The sequence below is a fragment of the Lissotriton helveticus genome, chromosome 6, assembly GCF_964261635.1.
Source record: "Lissotriton helveticus chromosome 6, aLisHel1.1, whole genome shotgun sequence".
Classification (NCBI taxonomy): Eukaryota; Metazoa; Chordata; class Amphibia; order Caudata; family Salamandridae; genus Lissotriton; species Lissotriton helveticus.
In genome coordinates this window covers 651124575-651143942 of record NC_136067.1, presented here as the reverse complement: position 1 = coordinate 651143942, position 19368 = coordinate 651124575, and the positions used below count along the sequence as shown (strand labels likewise).

Sequence of the window (19368 nt, the reverse complement as noted above, 5' to 3'; positions counted from 1 at the left end):
GCTGCCATCATTCCCTGCACCTGGACGCTCTCCCTCTCCCTGCTGGACACGCCCCATAAACACCCACTCCCTATATTAGGTGCAGCTTCCCCCGCGGCGCGGGAGCGCGCGGGAGGGCGCCGGGAGAAGCCCGGGACAAGGGCGGGACCGTCTGTGGCCGTCCGGGGCCGCAGGAGGCCGGGCTGGGCCACCCCTTTTCCATTTACAGACTTGTGTTTGATTACAATTCAGTACTTAATTGTTTTCCAGGATCAGCTAGTCATTCGAGGGCAGCAGGGGGTTGAAAACTATGGCGAATACCTTAAATACCTCTGCTTTATTGACTTCCATGGGTGATGCTGAAACTGCGGTGATGGGGCCTCTGGATTCGTATTTTAAGCGTTTGCCCCAAGATATTGACAGGGAAATTGCCTTGGCGGAAAGACGCGCTGGACGAAGGTTATCGATCGAATTGATGAAAAATCCCCTTGAAAAACACATAGGACAAAGTTTCCCTGCACTAGTCACCCCGTTATCTTCTACAGTATTGCCACTTACACAAGAAACACTGTATGATATATCTGTATGTAATGAGCTGTTGGGTGCCTCTCCTATAGATACAGTGGTTACCGCCCTATCACCAGAGCATTTAAAGGCTTCTAATGCTGCGCGTATAGGACAAAATGTTACACCAAAAGTAATTGTTCAAGTACACGCTGTCAAGCCCAAAGTATGCTCAAAGAGGAAGAGGGTTACAACTTTAAAAAAATCCATAGTCCCTAACCCAGCAAGGAAGATTAGGAAATTGGCCATCAAAACACCCATAACCCATGCACTAGCTGAACAACAGAATGGGGTAACAAGGGGGGAGGAATTGGTTACCCTAATAGACGTAGAAAATCCCGAGATTCCGGCATCACCAATAACAGAAATAATCCCCATCGCCATAGCATCTCCAGGGAAAATGAGGATTCATCCGGAACATTTATTGGATTTGGAAAAACTTATACGCTCCCTCTTAAGTCCCCTTGAAACTAAACTGGAGAAGTTAGCAAAACAACTTGACCATTTTGAACAAGCTAGTTTGGATAATTTCTTCTCAGTAAAATCATTAATTAAGGCTCAGAACAAATTGGATGAGAATGGGTGACAAAATAACCCAGTTGAGCAGGATTTGGGTGTTACGGGGGTCGAGTTGTTTTCCGTTAAAGTAAGTGGGGTTTCTACTCAGCAGAAACAGGGACTGAATAATAATAAAAAAAATTTAGCAGTACCCCGACCACCGGTAAACAATAGTGGCCCTGGGCGTACTAATACCAACTGCACTAGCACAACGGCCAACAGCACTAAGGATAGTATAAAAAACTGTGCCCCTGTGGTTCAGAAAAAGTGTCCACCTTTACCATCTACTATGGACTGTGTGCAGGGTATATTGATTGATACAGATAAAAACCCCGCTATAACTATTGATGGATTAAATGGGCCGCCTGTCTCTCAGTTAGTAAATAAGGGTGGCCATGTAGGAAATGGTAATCATACAGCCAGTGGAAACAATGCTAGTATGCCTGTGGGAAATAGTGTTCCCGCGAGTGTTGCTGCCCCAGAACGCCGCCCACCAAAACCTTATGCTAATAAACCTTTAACTCGGATTCCCCCGGTCCAACTTACCCCTGATTCCTATCCATATGTGGCCATTCTCACCAATGTTCCTCCCCTACCAGATGGCCAAAGGGAAACATATGATATGTTAAAAAATAAAGCCATGCATTGGCTGCGGGTAAATAGACCCCTGCCAGGAGATGTGGACGGCTTGATCATTGGGGTCAGAAGGGTCAATTGGATTGGGAACACTTATAAAAAGCAGGGGGGTGAGTGTATTATAATTAATTTTCAAGACCCAAGGGTAGTAGGGTTAATTACGAAACCTGGATGGAATATTAGCATTGGTGGGATTGGCGTTGTGGATTTGACCTTTTTTTATCCAAGAACTCAGTCATCCTACCCAGGGGGGAATGAGTCACTGAGATTTAGTTTGCCTCCACGGGTAGAGGCTAGCTCTCTTCCTGCTCCCTTCTTGCGTCCACAGGATGGTTACAACCAGGTATATAATTCTGATGGTGGCGCAGGTTACACGAGATGGGGATACTGTCGAAACTTACCAACGTACCATAACACAGGCCCTATTATGGATTTGGTTAATCGTTTTAATCCTTTAAGTGATCTGAACTTTAACGGTTGACTACCCACACTTTTAACAGCGCCTACAATACCTATGCCTGAGAGGGTAACTTCCCTATCATGCTCATTTATGACCTGGAACGTTGCAGGAATAAGAGCTAAAAGATCGGACCCTACTTGGATACAACATATTTCTAAACATAAGGTCATAGCTCTGCAAGAAACATGGGACACCTCACTTTCTTTTTCCCTAGATGGCTTCCTAAGTTTCATAATACCCGCTAGTACCAGTAACGCGGGGAGAGCAAAAGGGGGGCTTATTACATTTTTTTCTTTGGACTTAGCAGGAATTTTTAATCTTTTGAATTCAGGTTCCCCAAACATTTTAGCGATAGAATGGATAGCCTCCCCAAGCTGTACTATACTAGTAATTAATTTTTACAATGCCTGGGGTGGACCAAATGAATTTGAACATGTGCATTGTTTGGAGAACTTGATAAATAAATACAGTCAAAATTCACATACTCCTTTCGAATTTTTTTTAATGGGTGATTTTAATAGCCACAAATGTCAATTGCCCTGCCAATCACTAGATGTAGATTCTCCGGCTGGAGTCTGCATTCCTCACTTTGAACATACCAAAATGGGGGAGTCACTTGACCTATTGTGTGCTAATTTTAATATTTACGAATCATACAAAACTGCTTCTAATGAGAAGGTCCCCACCTTTAAAGGCACAATTAAGGGGACGATAATTGATTACATATTTATGTCCATAGGCTTAATCTCAAAGACAAGTGACTATAAGGTTACTGTCTCACCCCATAGCGATCATAACCCGCTGTCAACTGTAATACACTGGAGTGACTTATGGCGCAGACAGGTGGATCAGCCCCGGGTTTGCGCCTTGGCGGTGCCCAGTGATCAGGGCAGACGGCTTAGATGGGGTATGGCTATGGAGGAACGGTTTATGGAAACCTTACTCCCCAAAATTGAGGGACCAATAGAAACTTGTCTTGACCAAACTGCCTCGAACCTTCAGGTTGTTACAGCTTTTAATTGTATCTGTGCACAAACTGTCAGGGATCTTACAAAACCCAAATCAAAGTACCCCACAATGCCCCACAAATGGTTTGATAGCAAATGCTCAAGGTCACATAGAGAATTGAAACTGGCCCTTAAGGCCAAGGAAAGGGATAAAGAGTTAATCTCTCATCTGAGACGGGCCTACAAAGCCAACGTGAGGGCAAGGAAGGATGAGATCAAGAACAATGCATGGAACGATCTACTCAATGTAGATGTTCTAAAAAACAGTAAACAGTTCTGGGAAATCATTAACCACCCCTTTTTTATAGGGGAGAACAATCTGAACACAGATTGTGTAATTCCCGATGAGAGATGGGTACAGCATTTTAGCTCTATTTATGGGGGTGAACCATTAGTCTGCCCAATTACTACTGTGGCGGCCCATTGCGCAGCCACTGTGGTATTTACGGAAGAGCAAGTCCTAAAAGCTATTATGGACACGACAAAAAATAAGGCTCCTGGCCCTGATGGTGTCCCGGCAGACTTTTTTAAATTTTGCCCAGTAATATGGAGTAAAGTACTGACCAGAGTGTTTAGAGCAGCAGCCGAAGGATTCCTACCTCAAACATGGGCAACATCCATAATAGTTCCCATCTTTAAGAAGGGAAATCGGGAGGACCCCGGGTGTTATCGCCCAATTTCCCTTATCGACTCTACTTTTAAAATCTTAGGTAGAGTCCTTTTGGTTCAACTAAGGGAAAATTTAGAATTGAATGGGGGACTCTCGAATATTCAATATGGCTTTCGCGAGAATAGGGGGACATTGGAACAATGTTCCAATCTCCACCTTCTAGTCTCCAGGTATACGGTGGTCGGGGAGGGGTCAGTTTACTTGGCCTTTATGGACCTCTCCTCGGCCTTCGACCTGGTGAATAGGAGTAAGTTATGGACTATTCTACTAGAGCTAGGTATAGAGGAGTCTTTGGTGGCATTTATGGCAAGGTTACACCAAGATCTTAAGGCAAAAATAAGAGTCACCAGGGATGGAAGGTGCACGGAAAGTTTTAAATCTGAAAAAGGGGTGCGCCAGGGTTGTATCCTGGCCCCCCTTCTTTTTACTATTTATATAAATGGCCTGGGGAAACACCTAGAAACAGGATTGGCTGATGTTCCCCGCGTAGGAGGAGCTCAGATCCCAGCCCTCCTATACGCGGACGATGCCGTCCTGATAGCACGTACAGGGATTAGCCTACAGATTCCTCTGGACCGTTTTGGTTCCTTCATGGAGAATCTAGACTTGAAAATCAACGTCGCCAAGTCCCACACCATGATTATTGGTCGCAAAGTGAATATGTCGCAGAAAAAAACTTTTATTTGCAAAGGGGAGATTCTTTCTAGGGTTCCAGTCTTTCCTTACCTGGGAGTCCTCTTTGATCAACGAGGGTCCTGGGTCCCCCAGATCAAAGCAAAAAGTCTTAGCTTAGCACGATCCTCATCAGCCCTGTTGGCCTTTACAAAAAGACTGGGAGCCAAACCAATGGAGGCGCTGATTAAAATATACAACAGCAAGTGCGTTCCAATCGCTATGTATGGATCTGCGATTTGGGGCTATGTAGAGACGGCAAAGTTGCAGAGGATAGAAAATGGTATCATTAGGAATATTTTATCTGTCCCTGATTCCACACCCACTTTCTCTATTCATGAGGAAATAGGTTTACCATATATCTCTGACAAACTAAAATTAGCCCCCCTCCTTTTCTGGGTCAAAACATGGCTGAACCCCGAGCTGACGTTAAACCATGCCATTCTTAAGGACGTCATTGCAAGGGATAATGCCATGAGAATTCCCTGGCTAAAATATATTAAATCTACATTACTAATGCTGGGGAGACCGGAACTTTTTAATAACTCATCTAGCATCAGGAGGGAGGATGTCAGATTGATTAAGCAGATGTTTCTGGAGAGGGTTTGTATGGATAGAGAAGAATTGGAATTGAGGAAACCCATGGTGAGGGCACATATTGTTCTAACGACTTCGCCCACCATGGAACCATATTTAAAAATTGTGACTAATCCTCTTCATAGACTCCTCTTAACTAAATTCAGGATGAACTTAATCCATTACTCTCTAGGAAATTTTCCGGTGTGGTCAAAACCTGATGATGGTCCGCCATGCGGATGTGATCAATTTTCAGTTCAAGACACCCTTCATTTTATATTCTTTTGTGACTTTTATAGTAGCGAAAGGAAAAAATATTTATTCCCTGTATTGAAAGCGGCGGGCTTTTCTCAAATAAGGCCAGCCTTAATCTTTCTCCAAATGTTAGCAGATACCTACACCATGTTTAGCGTTGCTTGCTATTTAACTGCTGCATTTAGATCTAGGAAAAAAAGATTACCCCAGATAGACCTGTCTTAAACTCAAATTTGTTCTTAAAGATTAATTCTTAAATTTGTAAATAGATTTGTACTTTTGAGAAACAACCTGATGAAATGTAATCATTGAGCAGAAAACTTTTTGTAATGAAATCGAGTGATGTTTTAAAGTAATTGTATTTGCTTGATGTCTTTTATGATTTTAACAAAAATCGAATAAAGAGTATTTTGACTGAGGTATCAGCAGACCACGGGAGAGTAGCAGTCGCTACTCAAATGGCATTTTCAACTGGGAATTCCCCAGATGACAAGTTTACTAGGTTTTCTGGACAACACCACTTTAAACTCACAGGCATCCAATCTGCCAATCTCCCGATGAGGCAGATTTCCAATGAAGGAAGAACCCTTGCAGTCAAAGCAGACTGCCCAGAGACAACTTAGTCTACTCTGACACTTAAGTCCATAAAAAAAACTGACTCAGTTCTTGAGCAGGGGCTAATGACAGACTCTGAACATCCCTTCCACACAAAAATTGTTGTTACCAATAGCAGATGGAGTGGTCTTCACTTCTTCTCCTCTTGAAATCTAGTTGTCCCTGAAAGTAGGCTGAACAGGGGCTCATAAATGGTAGATTTAGCTTGCCATTATCAGGCACTTGTAACAAAGTGTGAAACTATATCCTAGTGCATGTAACCACTTTTTTGTAATAGTATGGCACTATTCCAGTGATATTTTCTTGTCGATTGTAAAGTCTCAGAGAAGGCCAATGTGGAAAAATAAGACTATGGCAAAAGGCTTTAGCTCGAAGTGTGATAATCTCAAAACCAGAGAGCTAGTTATTCCTACCTTAAAACATCAAGAAGACAGGAATCCCTCATTCACATCTACAAGTAGAAGGCAAGAAAAACTCAAAAGTGGAAACACCTGGAAAGTGTTGCACTTCTGAGTAGAACGGAATGATCAATTAGCCTTTCACTGGCACTGTAGGTTACTCTTTCTTTCTCTTTCTCTCTTTCTGGCTTTTAAGGCGGCTGACGTGTTTGGCAGGGCTCTGCCAGCACGGTTGTGTGTTCTGGAAGCTGCTGCTGCTTTTAACTATTGTGAATTTTAAAATAGTGCTGTTCGTGTTTTAAAAATACTTTTGCTGCTAATATCCCTACCTGCTGCTAAACTTGCCTGTTTGCACTGCCTCACCTCGTGGTGGACCGGAGTGGTCTCCTGAGGCTCCTGGGTGTCTTCCCCTGGTCGGGTCCGTCCGTGCGAGCGGACCCGCCATCTTGGGGGTAGTCGGGCCACGCTCTAGTGGTCGGGGCTGCACGCTCGGGGCTCCATAAAAACAACACTGGACCGAACGCGCAGCGGGCGTGCCGGCGGCGCGCCAAAGGCAAGCCCGTCTGCGCCCGTCCGTGCCAAGGAAGCGCCTAGTGCCAGTTTTGCTGCCGGTCGTGACCACATGGAGGACTGCTTAAAATCTTTTGGCCCTTCATACTCTAGAGAGACTCTTTTATATATCGGTAAGTCTCATGCTGACAAGGGGACATTTAGGCTGCTGCACTCAGCCTATCCACGTGCAGACTTCCTTGCCGACAATCTTCTAAAGGTCAAGAAGGATGAGGAGGTAGGAATCGTTGCGAACAAGGATTTGGAGGGCGTCATCAATTATGCGCGTCATAGCCGTTTCTGTGCTGTGTTTCGCTCGGAAGCCTGATTGATGAGGGTTGAGGAGGTCAAACTGATCAATGTGTTTTGTCAGTTGGAGTTGTACACATTTTTCCAGTAGCTTGGCCAAGGTGGGGATATTGGTGATAGGGCGATAGTTGTTCAGGTCAGCCGGGTCAGCTGTAGGTTTCTTGAGTATAGGTGTGACTTGCCCCACCTTGAGGGAGTCTGGGATGAGACCTTGTTGAAGGGAGCTGTTAATGATTTTGGTCCAGAGTGGGAGGAGCAGGGGGGTGAAGTCTTTCACAGCATTAGCAGGTAGGGGGTCTGTGAAGTGATTAGAGGGCTTCAAGGTGCCGAGCAGTTTGTGAATTGCTTCTACAGTGTAGGTGTCGAATGACGTCCATGAAGCGTTGTTTTTAGGGTGAGTGGTAAGTCATGCTGATGGGGCTGGAGTATCAGCTTACATCATTGAGGAGATCACTTCTTATGTTGTCGGTCTTTAGCTTAAAGAATGCAGAAAAGTCTTCACAGTGTGGAATATCGCTTGTTGCGCTGTTTGATTGTAACGGTTGCATCTTGGTTTGAGTTTTGACTAGTTCGAACAGTTTTCTTGGTCGGTTCTTTGCTTGGTCCAGCTGGAGGCTGAAGAAGTCAGATTTCGAACGTTTGATTTTCCTAAAGTAGGCATTTCTCTTGTTCTTCAGCGTTTTTAGGTGCAGTGCGGAGGGATCAGATCTCCAGGTGCGCTCTGCCATTCGCATAGCCCGTCTGTCTTCATTGAGTCTGCCATCGTACCAAGGGTTCGAATTCTTGGTGGAGACTCTCTTCAGTTGCAGGGGGGCAGCTTCGTTGATTATTGAGTTTATAGAGTCGAGGTAGTGGTCAGTCAGTGATTGGACATCGGGGGCGCCCTTAGGGGGAAGGAGGAGACTGCACGTGTGAGAAGGAAGGGAGTTAGGGTTGAGATTCTTCATGTCCCTTTTCCAGATCTTGGATTTGGTGGGTTGAGCCGTGTTAGTTTTAACTTTTTCGTTGATGAAGAAAGTGATAATGTGGTGGTCTGACCAGTCACAGGGTTGGATCGACCCCAATTGGGTAGAGCCTTCTTTGGCGATAAGGTTTCAACACAGCTTTAGGGAAGGAACACAGGCCCTGGGCACCTGGTTGGCAGGAGCCCAGGGCACACTCAGTCAAAGCACATCAGCAGTTCAGCAAAAGGTGGGGGCATACAAATGCAAGAAAGATTCCACTTTCTCACAAACACCCAAGCAGGCTTTGTTTCTGACTTCCCGAGAGCAAAGGCCCTCACCCTTGAGGGTCAGAAACTAGTCTCTGGCAGCAGGCTGGCAAGAATCAGTCAGTCAACACACCAGAGGCTTGTAGGTTTTCAGGGGACACCTCTCTGAGCAGGTATTAATAAATCCATTACTGGCATCAGTGGGCTTTCATTGATACAAGATGTTTGATACAAAACAACCCTACTTTTAGTGAAGCCATCATGTAACTGGCGAACACGTTTTCACCAGTGTCCAGCATATGCTTTCAAAATGGTTTCCCTGATCACTTGCAATATCTAGTAAAAGTACTAAACATCAGAGAGGCATATCTGTTCATGCAGATATGTCCTCACATAAAATGTAATCCATCCTGCCTTCAGGCTCAAAGGACTGCTGTAGGGCTGTCTTACATATATAAGATGCAGTGACTTTGGAATAACACACTGGGGTGTTGTGTCCTGTTGTCACTCATGGCTTGCACCACATAACGCAGCCTGCAGTGCAGTCTGTGTGGAATTGGTATGTGGGTCTCTTGGGGTGGCATAAGATATGCTGCAGCCCTTAGGGACCCTTTTTAGTCTCCATGCCCTAGGTACATGGAGTACTATTTACTAGGGACTTACAGGGGTGCTTAAGTCCTTAGCCAATTGTAGTACAGTTAGACTTAACCTTGATTTAGGGAAGGAGCACTGGCACGGAGGTCTGGTTAGCAGGCCTCAGTGCACTAAGAGTTAAAAATCAGCATCTAGCACCAAAAAGGGGGCAGAGTGTGGGGTAACGGCAACAAAAGCTCAGTTCCCTACAAACAACTACACATTTTCAATTCAAGCAATAAGCTAGCAGTTCATTTCAGGCAAGTCCTGTAGGAATGCAATACATGGAAAGAAGAAAAAAAAACTCAGACATGCTGCAAGCAACAAACGGACTACCTTCACCCAGACTCATTATGCCAACACAGTTTGTGTGATTGATGGGATAGACAATTACACCTGGCTAAGCTGATGGAATTCAGAACACAAGAAATTATCTGCAGCTAAAGGTCAACCATTCTTCTACTATAGAAAAGATAGCAAATAAAGTAAAACTGTGATCTGACCAGCAACATTTTCCTTGTCTTCGGAAAGCAGAATCAATTTCTTGGAGTACAAATGTTCAATTGCTCTTTCCAAGGTTTCCATGGGAACAGCGCGGCATTCTACTGCCTTCTGAAGGATCTGTTTGCTTTTCTTGAAGTTGCCTGTATTAGTTGGATAAGAGATTGGGATATAGAAAAATTAGAAAAATTAGCAGATACATTTACGAAACACTGTTGTCTTTCCTCAAACCTTTTTAAATGGAACCACAAACAATCAGCTATAGGCTGAATAACAGAATATTTCAGAAAACGTTGCAGTCTGCAGGCCTAATATTTTCATTAGGAGGTAATTTTCAGAATGGAATTTCACACATTAGCTGAAAGATTCCATGACAGAGAATCATCAACTTTCTGCTATTTGCAACATTATCTTAAAATACCAGGGGTCAGGAATGAGATTTGCTTCAAAGCATGTATATAATAATATACCCAACATTGACACAGGACCATGTGACTTGTGGAGGAAGCTGAACATTCAGGCTAATGAAATAATCAACCATAATGTCAGTCAACAGTAATGTGAGAAGTAATTAAACTTTGCTGAGGGATGCCAGAACACAGTGCTAAGCAATGGAATACAACAATTCTTAAGCAGTATAGTGAAATCTAAATTGGCAACCTGAGCAAGGCTGAAACAGACAACTTTGTACCCGCCTGCTCTCAAACACACACCTTCAAATCTCAGTCACCACAACAGGCACTTTCAGCAACTAGACTTCTCTCACCGTAGAATAGCAACAAGCATTTGCAATGCAATATGTCTCGCATTTGCAAGAGTTTGAGCTATTGGCATTGTAAATGACAATGTCTTAGTTATGTCTTTATTTTTAAAACCAATAAATAAAAGACATGTCATTTACAATGCCAATAGCTTAAACACTCGCAAAGCGAGAGCTATTGCATTGCAAATGCTTGTTGTGTAGTGCTACCAGTAGTTAGCCCTGCCATGACTCTGGGACAGCTGACCACAGATATCCTATCCTGCTCAGCTGGGCAGATGCTTGCAGTAACTACTCCAGTGTGTCTTGCTCTCGAGGCTAACCAAAACACTGGCCCAACAACCTTCACACTTGCCAAATTGGCTTGCTTTTGTATGTATGACACAGAAGCCAAGCAACAAGTTATCACTTTTTTAATGATCTACAACTACGGGTGTAGGATCCAATGCTTATCCCATGGAGCACGTCTGCGCCCCCACTTGCCGCCTCAGGACCGGTCTGCCTATCGCCAGACCGGGGCCTTGGGTGGCGACCCTGGTGCTGGCCAGGTTGACGGAGATTCTGTGGTCTTTGGTGAGTACACGTGCTCAGTCTTTTATTTGTAAAACGTTCCCAGATTGAGGGCCCACTGCCCCAACAGCACAGAACATTTGAGAAAGCAGCTTCTATGAGCTGGGCAAGTAAGGCACTGTGTTTGTAAACACTAGAGTCATGTGGGTGTTCTTGGATTGTGCAGTGGGTGGTTATCAGAAAGGCTCTTGGAGACAAAGGGCGACAAGAATATGTTACAAGGTTGGGGGGTAGAATAAATACAACTGTAATGTCAGCGAGAAAAACTGAAATTGCAAAGAAAATAGAGTACATACATAATCCATTATTTCACGTAACTGATTTGTTATTTAAGCCCTTGGCGTGTGTTATCTGCAGGGGTTGCGTAATTAAACTTAAGGGAAAGTTTTTGAAACATTACATTAAAGGAAATTCAAAATGATCAAATGCAGACAGTAGCAAAATGCCTCAAAGAACGAAATCAAGCGCTAAACTGTTGGTCTGTGGGTAAACGCATCGCACTTCAAAACTACGGCAAAAGGTGCGTGAGGACCTAACCCTTCCTTCCCCAGTGAAGAGTGCATAGCTGCCAAGGTTTCAGATTGCCATGTGAGACATTTTCATAAATTCTGTGTAATTATGTGTGACATTTCAACAACTATGAGTGACACTTTCTCGCAACCAAAATCAAGCAATGAAAACCAGGAAAACATAAATATCAGCTGTCACACCCATAAGAAGATGTTTAAACTGCTGGAAAGCACCAGAAACTGAAGCACTTTAGTTCTCTTCTAAGCTGATCATACTGTTAAACAAAATGAGGACTCAGATCTGCACCACTCATTGACAGTGCGTGCCGTGCCACTGCAAACAAAATAATAATTCTGTATATTTTAGCGGTCAGTTATTGTAATACGGTCAGATTATCTATTGCAAAAAATGGCGCAGTGTGCTTGCCACTATTTCATCTCAAGTACAGAGAATAAATAATGACTGCTAGAGTGGGAGATAAGAAGAGAAAGAGGCAGATCTATTTTCCAGATTTGGTCTCCTCACATGCAAGCACACATCATCGCTTGCTGGGGAACGGAATGTAGCCACGGTGCAGACTCCACTACAGAAATTTTCAGCAGGTGTTCTTTAATTTCTTGTTTTGCTCTGACAAACGTAAAACAACAAGGTTTATCTAATCGGCCGCTATAAATCTGGCTAATAAAATGAGCAAAGGGACATCACTTTTATTTAAGAGCACAGTTTTTTTGAGTTCGCAGTTTATAAATTTACTTACGTGGATTTGAGGCAGGCGACAAACGAAGACAGCAACAGGTGCCTCCCCCCGGGCTGGTACATGCTCTCACAGCTGCAATGCAGGCAGCACAGCTTTGGTCGGGCCGGAGTTGGTTGATCCCTTGTCCGCCACGGGATCATGATTGTACCTCTCGGTACACTGCACAGAGCAGGCAGCGGGCCAAAAGTGGCGAGCAGCACCTAGCTCTGCTACAGGGCGGCCGCAGACTCACAACTGAGTCAGCTGCCGCCAACACTGGTTGGGCCGGGTGAGCCTCAAAGAGGCCGAGGCAAGCCTGCGGTGGTGCGAGCGGTCACACAGTGGCTTGCACATAACCTCAGCTGCCTCTCCCATGACTCAACAACCCATTCTCACTGTCCTGTTGAACGCCAGCGCGCATTGTGGAAGAGGCACCTAAATAATTATTGCAGCGTGGAGGGCAGCGTCAAACAAAAAAATAACATAACTGCGGCTTGCCCTGCCGCACACTCGGAGAGTTATGGATACATTGTTTGTTGCAATCATGTGACCTCACTGTGTCACGTGATTGCCATGCCCCTGGCCGGCCCGCAGTAGCTGTGCTCTAATGAAAGCTCATTGGTCACAGCAATGAGCCTCCGGTTCGGCGCAACACTCTTGACCTGCTATATAGACTTAGCACACTTGAGACTATTCAAGAAACTCTCCTAGAGCAGCGAATGGTCCGCTGCATGCTCATCAGAAGTGTTTGCCCAGGGCGGCAATTTCGGTTCTGCTTGCCTCTTCCTCTGCACCGTGACCTGCGGTGGTGTCAAGAAGGCGCTACAAATGCATGACCTGACTTCTAAGTGTTCGAAGCGGAACAGCGCACGCAAATGTGTGATGCGTGATACTTGGCATGAAAGAGTGGTTTGCAGCCTGCTCAGGGTCACAGCCGACACTGTGTGAGCTGCCTTTGCCTTGCTCTTTTCCCTACAAGGTCTCTAAGCACACCGAAGCCATGAAAGCAGCAGGCTAGCGCTACCCAAATGAACAAAAGCTGTACGGAAGCCGCTAGCTGCGGTGGTGAGACATGACGGAAGCCTCCGAGAGAAGTGGGTCTCGAGCGTGAAGCAAGGACACAAAGCACGCATGACGAGCAACAGGCGACGGGTGGGCGGGGCCTAAGTGAGACCAGGAATGCACCAACCCCACTTCTAAAGAAGCCCGACAAAAAACCAACGACAATAGATCTCGCAAGCGAGCAGCGCATGCTCTGCAACGCAGGCGAGACCGAAAAAGATACAGGAACCCAGACTGCAGCGGGGTGCTGGATGCTAGCACGTTGAAGTCAAAGTCAAGCAAATTCACCTCCATGTTCCTTAAAACGCTTTCTAGGATAAACTGAGGTGAACTAGGTATGAAATCACACCAGAAGAGCTCTCATGAGCCACCAGGTCGGGGGTCTGAATATATTTAAAGATAGAAAAACACTTTGTAGTCAGAATTTTAACATTCCTTTTTCCAGTCCTCCCTTTGCTCTTCAATACTGGGAGAGGTAGTCATCAGAAATAACTATATTTTGGAGATTGAGGTTTTATAACAAAAAAAGTTTGGTGATAATCTTCAAAGAGCAGTATTTCGATACAACTTAAAATTATGGTAGCAGAGACATTCGTATATAGCTCAAATTTTATTACCCACTCACAAAAAAGGATTAGTGTTGTGCCGGTTACTGGGGAAAAAAAACAGCATAAAAGTGTGACTACATATAAAAGAATGTAAAATATGTGACCCGAACAGAGTGTAAAAGAAGAGATTGAATATTGACCCTATCAGCTGTTAGGAAGGTCTGTAAAGAGTAACTGGAGAATTACTCCTTTTTCTATAATTACCTCATTAGGAGTCTTGGAATGGCAATGGAATAGAGAACCAAAATACAGAACTGATTAAACTAAACTGACCTGGTGCTGAGCCTAGTATAACAAACATTTGAAATGCAATAGGTCTCGCATTTCCAAAAGTTTGAGCAATTGGGATTGTAAATGGCAAACTTTATTTATGTGTTAGTTTTGAAAATAGATAAATAAATGGCATTGTTATTTACAATGCCAATAGCTTAAACTGTCGCAAATGCGAGACCTATTGCATTTGCAATGCAATATCAGAAAACCACACATCATGTGAAAATAATGTTGGCGTTTGTTAAAATTAACGTTTGGTAAAACTCTAAAAACAAAACACTTTTCACTAAAATGGGGTTCGCATCCCGATTATAAGCAAGTTTCTAATTTAGGCGAGTTTCTCATTTTACAAACAAACAATTTTGTTGAGACATGACGTTTGGAGACATGAAACTGAGCATCTCGGATATTACAGCCCAGGAATAACTGAAGCTCATTGGTACACGTGAAATCAGAGGGGCTGGGTGCAAATCAGTAGACAATGTAAGGCCCAGGGCAGTCAGTTGCGGATGTGCAGGACACCTGTCAGACAGGCGCACACTCATGGACAAACTGGGAGATTTTGTGGAACTTAAAATGGGAAACTATTGTAAACAAAGACACAACCGAAACTGGGATAGGGTTGGTGTCTGACTGTTGCATTTTTGGAGCGATTTAACAGGAAGTGCAGGTACACAGAGGGGGTCCGAGGACATTACACAACGCAGCAGCGCTGAGGCACTATACACAAAACACGGGCGCCTGAGCACTGTGCCCACCCAGGATACTGGAGTGGCAGCACTGAACAAGTCATGGTCGAGCACCATCGGTAATGCACACGAGGTAGGCCTGGTGTAAAGTGCAATGTACAGGTGGTAGAGGGCAAGAAATGTAACCAGCGCAGAGCGCCTTGCACAATCCATATTGCGGGGTGGACGGTTACCGGGCTCAGGAAAGAGTACAGCGGCAATGTATGCACTAAAAGCACTACACACGAAGGGAACTGTCATAAATACATGGAAGAGGCACGCGGGAACTGTAAATACTGCCCGCGCAGCTGGCATTGATATAGCACGTTATGCCTTGCGCTGTCCACAGGTTGTCAAGCATAACTAAGAACAGACTACCAATGCACCTCCAAAACTCAGAGAAATGCATTAGGATTGTCAGTTCTTATGGCTGGAGGAGCAAATGTGCTGCACTGCTAAAGTCCATTACTAGGAAAATCAAAATCCACAAAGTGACAGGAGAAGAAAACTTGGGTTAACAGAAAACCAGTCTCTTGATTCTAGCAGTGGGCAAGTGCAACAGTCTAAAGTGTATCTTGAACTGCTTCAACAAAAAGACTCAAGGTCCCCTGGGTCCACCGTGAAAAGGCTTAATGGGGTTGTTGAAATGGTTAGCAGCACCTGCTAATGCATATATTCTCTTCAGACAAAGCAAGGCCTGACCATGCAGTTTCTATTATTGCTTCATGTGGCGGCTCAAGGGACATATTCCAACAGGAGGTACCTCACTTGGTCAAGCAACACTAAGGCGCCTTGGGGAGGGATATCAGTAAAGGAGCCGCATATACATATACCTGGACCGTTCACTGGCACCACCCTGGTAAAGATCATTGATACTGAGCTCAGGGAAAACAGGAAAGCTCTGTGAAGTAATAAGCCAAGTTCACCTATTTTCTCAGATATTTTTCACTAGGACCTAGATCAAATAAAGAGGCATCGTTGAAGCCCGCCGCACAAAGCCAGCGTGCTACTGACCGGCACAAATAGGGACCATTGTCACGAATTTCGAAAAAAATAACTTTTTAGAGTAGGTCACCATACATGCACAACATACAGGTCAAAACCTGGTACTGGATGCCTGCGCTCTGCCACAGCACTCCAGGACATCGGCAATCGTATCAGCACTTTCTATTTACCTGAACACCTGCAGTGCACCTACATACATGTCACTGCATCCGACTGTAAGGAGGCAAGCTGGTACTGTACTTTTACGGTCAGGATTTTAACATTGCTTCCCATTGACAATACATACCAACACCCTGGCACTGCACTACTCGATGCAGACGAACATTTTGGCACTGCACCCGTAGCACCTCAAAACATGGCATTCGTATAGCATGCACGCACTGCCTGGCACCACCCGGAAACATGATGGCATGCCCGGCACGGGGTACAACCAAATATTGGCACTCTGCCGAGTACTCGGCTGTCCGTCAAGCGCAGAGTGTGCAATGGAAAACAGAAGTGTAGGTAGTGAATAACTTCACCTAGCTGCCAGTACTCACTCATCCATCAGAACCTGATCAGCGGTCGCGAAATAGTTAAAATTCATAGACCACCTCGAAGATAATTTGTCTGGGAAACTCCAGTAAAGTTCATACAAGTTTCAAACAAGCTGGCTCCGTGGAGCCGACGGGGGGAAGGAAACTGAAAGCATGCGATGCGCGTGCTGCCAGCCTCCGGGGACAGGAGATGTGCACGCGTACGGAGTGCACATCTCCTGTCCGTACACATGCATATCTCATGTCCGCGCGTGCCACCTACTGTCTCCCTTTGGCACAGAAAGTGGCAAAAATAGAGTCTCACAAGGCGAAGCAGCGTATGCGCTGCTTTCAGTAGCGAGACCTAAAAAAGGTTCCTAGGAGGTAGGACTTTTACATTTCTTGCAAGAAAGGAGTGCTTCGCAAACAGGCCCTCAAAGTAAGGGTTTCAAAAAAAAAAAAAATCAGGATTTATACATTGTGTTGCAGCATACTAGCCACAATTGTATAAAACGTAAATAACCTTGCGCATGGAGTTCAGTGTTAATGTACTAAGTCTAGACAAACAGTTAAGCACAGTTTACTACAGCGTGCAATTGTTCTCCCAATCTATATTTTTTTAATTCTTGGATATTTATATTTTTGAGTTATTTCTAATGGAACTAAAGATGCTCCTAGAGTCATATCATTTTCCAGGTTGGCATTACACTTGATTTAGACAAATACAATGTAGCGTGAATTGGAGTTAAATTAGTTTACTGGATGCAGATCAAGATCAGAGGCATGTAATATGGAGCTTGTTGTTAATATGCATGGATAAATAAAAACACCTGAATGCATAAAAGCCTACAATAGTAGCTATATTATTTAAAATAGAAATGGCTTGCCATTCGAGAGCAGGATAAACTGGAGGGGAGCAAAGGACTGCCCTTGATGGGAGGCAATTAGTAGTGGTGCATGCAATGGAACCTTCATGCAAAAACACTACAATTTCACAAGATGAAAACAAAAAGCTCATGTGGTTGTATCCAAACGTCATTAACAGTCTTTTCAGCATTTCATCTCACCAAATAATGGAAATCTACTCCAAGTCTAATAATATTTGCTCCAGTTCTGTATTAAATAAATAAAATAAAAAATCTTTAAGTATTACCTCTTGGGACCAAAAGACCATCTCTATGTATGTATATTATGTATAAAGCTAAAGATGTCTAAAAAGACAGCCATAAAATAGCAGAGTCTTAGCCTATGCTCAATACTAATGTAGGTTACATTCACAGAACTGATTGATTGATGTACGTTGAATAAGTGATTGCCCACTATTTTGTGTTACCCCTCTATGCCACCAATGAGATATTTATCTCTAGGACTTGAGCATGATAATAGCGGAATGAACTTCCAACTACTGCGTTAAAAATTCACACAGCAGAGGCATGTGGTGAAATGTTAAAACATGATGCGTTGAACTGTCAATATGAGGAATTTACATCACTCGGTTTAGATTCTCAATCAAAGTGTTTGAACAGATTAAATTAACAAGTTAGAAGATAATTCTGAACACAATAAAAAATAAGTTCTGCATCGCAGGCATCTTCATTTATTCATAAACACGTGAATGATTGTTGCCTCATGCGGGAATCCCAGGACACTTTATTTTTTCACAATTTAACACTAAATACTTTTTCTGTCCATGAATGTAATTATGTAAATATGTAATGACCGCCAATCGGAGCCAAAATGTTTGCCCTGAATGTGCGTATAAAGTTATTTTATTAGGTAACTAAAACTGCATTGCAGCATTTAAAATGCAAGAATTCCTACTAATGTGTACACAAGGGTAAAACATGCACTCAGTAAGAGTCGAGAAGACGTAAAAGGGCACAAGTTCAACTCGATTCAGGAGCTACATTCATAATAGTGTTGAAGACCTTTTTCAGGAACAATTCAAAGGAGATGTCAAACTTCACAAAGTGGACATTAAACCATATGCCTAGGGGAGGAGAACCTATCAAACTTGAGCTATTTCTCTTCTTTGATAGAATATAAAAGTAAACATGCAGGGAAGTTGGTCTCCTCCAAATGCAAAAGCATCTAGATCTGGTTTCATCAATGAGATGGGCATTATACTTGATCGAAATAGTGACCCGCCTATATTGTTGAACGAAATTCACAAAGTAAGGGAAATTCATGTTGGGGATGTGTGCGATAAGAACTTTATGCAGTGAATTTCATTTGGTTCTCAAGAAAATGTTGGGGTGTTTAAAGGGGTATATTCACAAAATACATTTAGCAATAGGAGCTCAACCCTAGCGAGGACAGTTCTACTTCCTTTATAAGGCCTATCTGACCCCCACCCGACTTCACAGAGCGTTTCCAGAGTGCTCGTTGGCTTGCTCACGATGTGGGGCAGTGCCCGTTGACTTCTGTCATGTGGCCTGGAATTGTGCACAGCTACGGCCGTACTGGGAAGAAGTGGGAGGCGATATGTGCAGGCTGACGAGGGTAGCAGTGGAGGTCTCACTGCTACATTCTCTGTTTGGGTTGCTCCCCATCCCTCGAACGGGACGAAAAATGCGATATAAGTTTGCTCAGCTCGGCCTACTATTAGCAAGTCGACGCATAGCTATACATTGGGCTAGGACTAAGCCCCCGACATTTCTTCAGTGGAAAGCTAACCTGCAAGAGTTAGCGGTGGAAGAGGAATGCAGACTTAAAATGCGTACCAATGAGCGTGCAGAGAGGGATATTGAACTGTAGTTGAACATGTTTGATTTACTTGGTGGAAGTGATGGGAAATGAGAAGATGGGAAAGAGCTGGTAGGGAGTGATGGGCTTAGCGACAGATGCAACAGATCAGCGTGATTGGGAGGGAGAATGGAGTCCACATATGCCACCTGATATGACTCTGGAACTCGGTTGATTTAGCTCCATCGGTTGCCCACCCACCTACCTCCTTTTTGACTGTGGGAAGGGGTTTGAGAGGAAATTGGTGGCCTCTTTGCTTTTTTT

At 44.1% G+C, this 19368-nt stretch overlaps 1 protein-coding gene across 4 annotated transcripts in view; it reads right to left on the bottom strand.

Moving 5' to 3' along the window:
• Nucleotides 1-19368, bottom strand: part of TTK (TTK protein kinase) — an 894856-nt gene that overhangs the window by 670178 nt on the left and 205310 nt on the right. For all 4 annotated transcript variants that reach the window (XM_078648117.1, XM_078648119.1, XM_078648116.1 and 1 more), the window contains exon 5: nt 9595-9735. In XM_078648117.1, coding sequence (XP_078504243.1) covers nt 9595-9735 — 141 coding nt within the window. The remainder of the gene's footprint in view (nt 1-9594; nt 9736-19368) is intronic.